The sequence below is a fragment of the Branchiostoma floridae genome, unplaced genomic scaffold (genome assembly GCF_000003815.2).
Source record: "Branchiostoma floridae strain S238N-H82 unplaced genomic scaffold, Bfl_VNyyK Sc7u5tJ_1548, whole genome shotgun sequence".
Classification (NCBI taxonomy): Eukaryota; Metazoa; Chordata; class Leptocardii; order Amphioxiformes; family Branchiostomatidae; genus Branchiostoma; species Branchiostoma floridae.
The window spans coordinates 269,647-277,423 of record NW_023365749.1 but is presented as its reverse complement, the minus strand read 5'-3'; the positions used below and the strand labels follow the sequence as shown (position 1 = coordinate 277,423).

The 7,777-nt window shown below is 43.1% G+C and overlaps 1 protein-coding gene across 1 annotated transcript; it reads right to left on the bottom strand.

Moving 5' to 3' along the window:
- Positions 1 to 810: 810 nt before the first annotated feature.
- Positions 811 to 6,967, bottom strand: LOC118408049 (phospholipase A2 A2-actitoxin-Ucs2a-like). Its single transcript, XM_035808667.1, has 4 exons — positions 6,637 to 6,967; positions 4,152 to 4,386; positions 2,621 to 2,721; positions 811 to 2,246 (listed from the first exon to the last, which is right to left on the bottom strand). The coding sequence occupies exons 1-4, from the start codon at positions 6,689 to 6,691 to the stop codon at positions 1,948 to 1,950; spliced, it is 690 nt and encodes a 229-aa protein (XP_035664560.1). The 5' UTR covers positions 6,692 to 6,967; the 3' UTR covers positions 811 to 1,947.
- Positions 6,968 to 7,777: the final 810 nt, after the last annotated feature.

Sequence of the window (7,777 nt, the reverse complement as noted above, 5' to 3'; positions counted from 1 at the left end):
GCAGCAACCAATGATCAATTGATACATACGTATACGTCACTGCCGATACTAATCGATATTGATACGGTGACGTAGCGTTTACGGTGTAGCTTCATCCCATCCCATTCTGGATAAACAGAATTTTAACAAATAATAAAAATCCGATAAGAGACAGATTTTGTAGTTACATTTCTGAAATCATTCATTGTGGTGCCTTCATTGTAACGCAAAACATCTTCAAATTCGTGCTAAAGTCATATCAATGAACTTTTTAATTCAATTCGATTTAAAAGCGAATGTTTATTTTCTCCTGCAGAGGCAAAATGTCTTTTTATATTGATTGTTTGTTTGTTTGTTTATTTGCACAAGAAAATACATAAAACATAACACGAGCAAAACATACAAACGCACAGGAGGAGGGAAAATCGTATGCAGCTTAATTATAAGCCTTCCTCCCCTATACTCTACAAAACTAATTATAAACAATAAATCATAAAGTAAAGTAATAAATAGAATGTGATAGCGGTACATTAGGATAATCAAATACTGACTAAGTTACGATAAAATAAGAACGGAACATACGAGTCTATTGCAATACAGGGGGCTAGGATAGTTTATCCGAAGGATTTTCAGGGCACTTTTGAATGTTAGAAAAGAGAAGTTTGTATATTTGTCTGAAGGCTGTTCCATATTGCGACACATTTGTATTTTACGGAACTTTTTCGTATGTCATTCGATACTGTTATTTTCATTTTCATCTCATATCCTATTTTTCATATCTTTTCTGTTGATACAGAGACTAATACGCAAGCAACGCATTGATTATTCTTATTGTTTATTGTCAATGTTGCTATCAACACTAATCAATATTAATGGTAATTTCCCGTGAACTTAAGATCTATTGTTTGCACGAATCCTTGAACCGTAAAACATATTGATCGGAGTAATGCATTTGTCCTGTGTATTGTTGCGGAAGATGACTCATAGCTGATATTACACGCAAGTTTAACATCAATTCACAAGAAATAAACAATGTGTCACACATTCATGCACATCGGATTTTTTTATCTGAACATAAATTTCTTTTGTTGTTCTCTACTCAAACATTTATGGTACAATAATAACACATTAGAACACCAGGCAGCGATGATGTCTACGTCTATGGTAAAAACCTATATTATGGGAGTTACCTGCCTCGCAAGGTATTATAAGTAGCAATGACTTGTTAGATACTGAGAAGGCAGGTTCTCATGATGTCTACGTCAATCGGTCCAAGAGATACACACGACAAAGATAACTCACCATGTAGAGGTTCGGCTCCGACTGTTTTTGACGCGCTTTTAGGCGTTTTTGTCAGGCGTTTTTTGACGGAGTCCATAACGGAGGACAAAATTGAAAACTCCACAAAAACGCATTAAAGCAAACAAAAAACAGCTGGATCCGAGCCTCTGCTTGGGGAGTAGACATGGCATAGGTCCCATTTCCGAAACGGGGTCCGGCGGGGATATTTGCGGAAACGAAAAATGAAACTGTCTACCATGAAATATACACAAACTGTGCTCCTGACTATTTTTCTGAAGTTATGTGTGTTTTGTTGCTTTTCATATCATGTTTTTCGTTTCCGAAAGCTGCCCGGCTGAGCCACGGATTAGAAATTGGGACCTTAGTCATAGATAGACCTGATTATATGATAATGTGATGTGAACGATTGTCTAGAATTCTAGACTAAGTATACTGCGAGGACGTTAAGGAGCGGCATCATGCGGTTAATATGATAACTGCAACATACACTGCCCTGCAAGTGATCCTGACGCAAGTTTTGCATGCCAAATAGTCGTTATGATTTTGGAAAGTCAGTCTATTTTGGATCTGATATCTGATATTTGGCGTATATTAATACCTGGGTGTCTAACCTTCATCGGCAACTTTACATCATCAATAGAATTTTCCTTTCCAGCGTCTTCCATTTTATAGCGGCCACTGGCCAATGATTACACGTTTTCCCACTCTAACCCTTTGACTGAGGAACCGATCATAGCCATCCCCTGACCCGATCCAAGGTTTCTCATCCTTCCCAGCATCCACCGGGGTTTCCTTCCCAGCGTCCACTGCGGGTTCCTTCCCAGTGTCCACCGCGGGGTCCTCTGGTTGCAAGGCTCCGCAGTACGGGTAATTTTTGAAGCGTCTGTTGTAGACGGAACGGGCGAAGCACTCGGCGAGCGCCTTGTCACACTCACACACGCTGCGTCTCAGCCAGTTACGGCTAGCTGCAGGGTAGAAAGAGTGAAAACACTGCTTAGAATGACAGCTTCTCTCTTTCTCTCCCCCCTCTCTCTCTAGATCTCTCTCTCTCACACGCACACACACACACACACACACTCACACGCACACTCACACACACACACACACTCACACGCACGCACACGCACACTCACTCACACACACACACTCACTCACACTTTTTTAAACATATCAATAGATCTAAATATCTTCTTCTTTTTTCTTCTGCATGTTCACCGCAATGCGTTTGACCACTTCTAGGCAATGAAGTAAGTTGATAGATGGTGGAAATTATCAAGCTAGCAGATAGCGATGAATACTGGTTTTGAAGGCTTGAAGCTTATTTTCACAGCACACTTACTGCACGTGACCTTGCTGCCGATACACCTGTACGGGTAGATGACGAACAGCGCGTTGAACCAGGTGGGCAGGGCGTAACACCGGTCGTGCGCCACGCAGCACCTAGCGGGAGGGAACAAAACTGCAGATGATATAGAGTCCATCAGCACTAAGAAGGAAAAGTGTCCAAGCATATGTAAGGATGCAGCTTATTGTCTCCATGAAAAATGGAGACATTGTTTTGTGTGAGTGTGTGTTTGTGTGTGTGAGTGTGTGTGTGTGTGTGTGTGTGTGTGTGTGTGTGTGTGTGTGTGTTTGTGTGTGTTTGTGTTTCCGGATATTTATGGAGTGTAATGATATTTGGTAAGTGGATAAGAACTGGGAAGACAAGGGTCAAAGTCGATATTTTGGCCTGTGGTATGTTTCCCGGTGTTTTGTTTGAAACACAATACAAGAAAAGAGTACAACAAAAAAGGCGGAAAACACCGAGAATAAACCAGATCCTTACATCTGCTTGGAGATTACGGAAAAGCGCAACCGACCACAAGACAACCAAGATCCAGGGCGCCCATGCGATGTTTGGTTAAGAGACTTTGGGTGAATGTTGTAGACATGGGATCATTCCAAGAAAACACGTCTTGATACATGAACAGTGTGTACTTAACTTTGTGTCTGTTCGGCAGATGGCTGTATAGCAAAATTGTCTGTATAGCTAGTCTAGACGTGTAGGCTTCGTTTCCTCAGGAAAAGATAAAATTAAACTAAAGATTGCCACGCTAAGTCTGGGACTGGTTAACCTACTCTCCAAGCAGAGGTTGATGGAAGGAAATCATGACCTTTCTCTTATATGCCGTGTTTTTCTGTCAGCTATCCCTTTGTATGTATATTTTGTATCCCGTGTTAGTGGGGATAGCTGATAGAAAAAACGGTATATAAAAGAAAGATCACGATTTTCCCCATTAACGTCTGCTTGGAGAGTAGTTAAACTAACTAACTGTACACGTGTATTTGATAGAAATGATGTAGTGTTATGCTGTATGTCGTTTATATCCGAGTTGGCTAAAGGCAGGTATAGTGCCTGATACGTTATACTGAATGATATTTTCCGGTTGACAGCTACAGATGTAGAAGGTAATTGTACCAATGGTTAGGCCTACTTCACATTTCCTACACGGGGCCCGGCCGGGCTGTTTGCGGAAACGAAAAGTTATAGCTTATGCCGTACTGTTGGATTATATTTGGTCCGTTTTGTGTTTTTTTTTTTTACATAATACATTTCGTTCCCTAAAACTACCCGACCGGGCCACTTTGGGGAACTGTGGCGTTAGCTATAGCCTTAATAGATACAGATACAGAAGGAAGGCTGGCAAATTAAACCTCTACTAGTGGCCATTGTGGTCACTTTCTGTTGGTGACATAGTCCCTTATAATTTTCCAAGCATTAAGAATGTTATTGTGTTCACCTGTCTACTATGACCATATCTTTCAAGTCCTTATAGACAAACGTGACTGTATAGGCTAATTCATGATATACAGATGCTGAATGTAGTCACCTGTCGATATCGTCCACGGGCCGCCCCCTGCCGCCGCCCCTCCCGCAGAAGCAGCCGTAGTTGTTGTACATGAGCAGGGCGCTATTCCCGGTCACGCAGCGGATCACCCCGGACAGCGAGAACAGGTCACGCTTGGCTCGGGACCTCGGCTGGCCCTCGAGATGGTCCACGGGATAGTCCACGAGCTGGTCCACTGGCTGGTCCTCGGGCTGGTCCACTGGCTGGGACATGGATGCTGTTAAAAACGGGGACAAAATGATATCAAATAGCTTGTTCGTGAAATTCAAATAACAATTGACAAACATTTCGTGTGTGGATGGTCATGAAGTTGCATTTTGTTGTGCTGCAAAGGTAAAAAGAAAACTTCATAGCCGAGACGGGTAGCGTTACAGGCTCCCAGGAGTTGTTGTACATGAGCAGGGCGCTGTTTCCGGTCACACACCGGATCACTCCGGACAGCGAGAACAGGTCGCGCTTAGCACGGGACCTCGGTTGGCCCTCGGGTTGGTCTACGGATTGATCCACGGGCTGGGACATGGATGCTGTTTAAAGGGTTAAAAGCGGAACAAAATGAAATTAAACAGTGTGTTGGTGATACAGTGACAAGTAAGACTCTTTTCTTCCGTCCGGATGTTGCATTTGATTGTGCTGCAGAGGTACAAAGAAAACTTCTTTGCCGGGACGGGTAACGTTACAGGCTCCCAGGTGTTCTTGACCCTCTACCTGTTCCCGGTCACACAGCGGATTACGCCGGACAGCGAGAACAGGTCACGCTTGGAGCGGGACCTCGGCTGATTCGCAGGCTGGTCTACGGGTTGGTCCATGGGTTGGGATATGGACGCTGTTACAACGGGGACAGACTGTTTGTGAAATGTAAATAAAAGTTGACAAGTAAAACTATTTTCTTCCGTGTGGATGAAGTTGCATTTGATTGTGCTACAAAGGTAAAAAGAAAACCTGATACCCGGGACGGGTAACGTTACAGGCTCCCAGGCGTTATTGACCCTCTATCAGTTTCCGGTAATTCATCAATGAATGTTAGACATCCAGGTAATAAGATACTCCAAAAAGCAGTTATTCAATTTGCGATTTGTTTTCTCCTGGATTGCCTCATAAGACATATTACCAGGATTTACGATACCAGCGAAAAGACGACCATAAATGAAATGAGTAATGAAATGAACCGGCACCGCGCGTCTGCTTGGAGCTCTTATGAGGACACGCGTGGGTCATACTCCGTGGGGCGGGAGAAGCACACATGTTGTTTACCAAGGGCGAAGAAGACATCTTAAACATCTTAAAGAAGCCGTGACCTGGATTCCAAGGTCGTGTCTCACCCGTCAGCACAATTTCCTGAATAGTCTTCACTCCTCCGCACCATACCCCTCTACTGGACTGATAATAATTGGACTTTACTGTTTCACGGTTATAAATTTAGTTAATTACAATATACTACTTTAACTCCGTTCGTTCATGCTGCAAAAACCAAATCGGTTTAATCAGATTTGGTAATCAAGTCGAATTCGTTTTGCATGAATTGCTGTAAATGCCAACTGAGTCGATTTCAAACGACTTAGGTCCTTGTTCCAAAACGTGACCTCTCGGATGTGGTTAGAGTCAGTTTGAAAATTAGCCAATTTGGTCATCATTAACCGTTGCGGCAACTGACCTGAAATGGACTCTATTCATCATTCTAATATACGGATCCGGATTCACACTGATCCTGTCAACTAAATCATGTGCACGTTCAACAGCCGCAAATGTGAACTGCCGTTACTTCAAGTAATTAGATAAACTGAGGTCCTCTTGTTAAGTCATATTAATACGCTCACACTTGGTTTGTTGACAAGTACTCGCCTGTTTGTCTTGTGACCTACTCGTGGTCTGAAGGCCTGAGGCCAGAGGCACGCAAGCCGCCGAGGTCGGGTTCGCATGTGGGGCAGAAGCGCACGCAAATGTGCCACATCCGCCACAAAAGCTTACTCTGATACACGATAAAGCATTAAAACAAAGGATAGACTCTTGAAGAAGCCCTGTTCAGCAAATGTCTTGAGCCTCCTTAAAAACATTAGCAAGTCAGTGTATAAGGGGCTGTCAGGATGTCCTGAAGATCAAACCAATGGATACGAAGACTTTTCTGTTAGTTGCTAAATGCCGTACGTACATTTTAGTCTTTGAGACTTTAGAAGTATTGCATAATCTTAAGCATTTAGGCAACCCCCAAACCTCCATTTGTAAACGCCTTAGGCGGTCTAACGAGTGCGACGATTCCCTACCCTGTCTTGACCCTGTCTTGTATAAGACAGTGTACTAGATTGATCTAAAGCTAACAAAAAGATGCAAATCAAGAATAGCGCAATGTCGCCATGAAATCATTACCGTTACTCTTTATTACGTTAACTTTAAATAAGTCCATAACTTTTTATGGCTTAAGCGATAACCACATTGTAAATGCGACAGAATTACACAAAACACATGTACTTACCTGCAACGAGGAATCCAAGCAACACAACGGGGGCTGTAGCGCCGAACACCACCATGGTTTCCTGGTACTGTTGTCGGCTATGTGGGACCCGTGAACCGCAGATCACAGCTACAAGCCTCGCTGAGTTGGTGACTTCTGTTTGGTGGAAACTCTCTCCACTTCTTAAGGCGTATCAAGGACTGGTGTTTAATTTGTGAAGGCGTTGAGTGGTATGTCTTTATTTCCGAGTGTTATATACTCCACAGTGTGAAGTGAGTCATCTACTGGGAATGATCAACTGAGGAGGAAGCCGGGATTTTTATGTTTGTCTGTCAGTTGTGATCTGGCGATGAGTCAAGTTTGTATTTAGGGGGCGCGCCCCGGCTCCACCAATATGGGGTTCGTTTCTGGGGAGTAGTGCCTTATATATGTGATCCTTATGTCCAAGTACGTCATGAGTGTTATGCAAGGAAGACGCTCAACACTTCCAAAGAGATCAACGCTAGTTAACCTTTATCCGCGAAGTAACCTTTATACGTTGTCTGAAAAAAAGACAGCGTATTTAGGGACATAACTTTAGGCGACGGGCGTTGGTTTCAAATTACAATATGTTGAAAATATTGCTGATCATAGGATATTGAAAACATTGCCCGTCGAAAACAAAACCCTGAATATGCCGTTTTTAAGGACAACGGATATAGGTTACCTGGCGGATAAAGATAACTAACGATACACAAACACACAACGCCATACATCTGCTTGAACCTGAGGATTAGATGCGCCACCCTCACGAAAAATCAATACTGTTCTTCGCAAGCGTCAATTAGGGTCATTGCCCTTGTAGGGCCCCGAACTTGAGAATTGACAAGCGACAACACTATGTGATCCCTACCGGTACCTGTGATTACTACCTAATGCCTTACTTTGTCACGAAAGAAGCACATGTGTCTTAAAACGTACGTGCGTTGCAAATTGCCCTGAACTGTCTTTAGTCCTCTCGCATAGAATTTTGGCACTCCAAGTATGTCATCCATAATATCAACTTTGCTGGGCCTAGCTCAACGGTGATCACAGCAGGCCTGTGTAGATAGTATATTCATGACGTCACACATGAACGCCTGTCCATGTTATGTATTCATGACATGGGGAGAATCCATTAAAA

What these genes read in the sequence shown, in the direction of transcription:
- LOC118408049 (XM_035808667.1), bottom strand. Translation starts at nt 6,691, where the DNA reads ATGGTGGTGTTCGGCGCTACAGCCCCCGTTGTGTTGCTTGGATTCCTC. An exon ending in GCTTGGATTCCTCGTTGCAG is followed by an intron (nt 4,387 to 6,636) that starts GTAAGTACATGT and finishes CGTTTTTAACAG; the next exon opens with CATCCATGTCCCAGCCAGTG. An exon ending in CCCGTGGACGATATCGACAG is followed by an intron (nt 2,722 to 4,151) that starts GTGACTACATTC and finishes CCCTCCCGCTAG; the next exon opens with GTGCTGCGTGGCGCACGACC.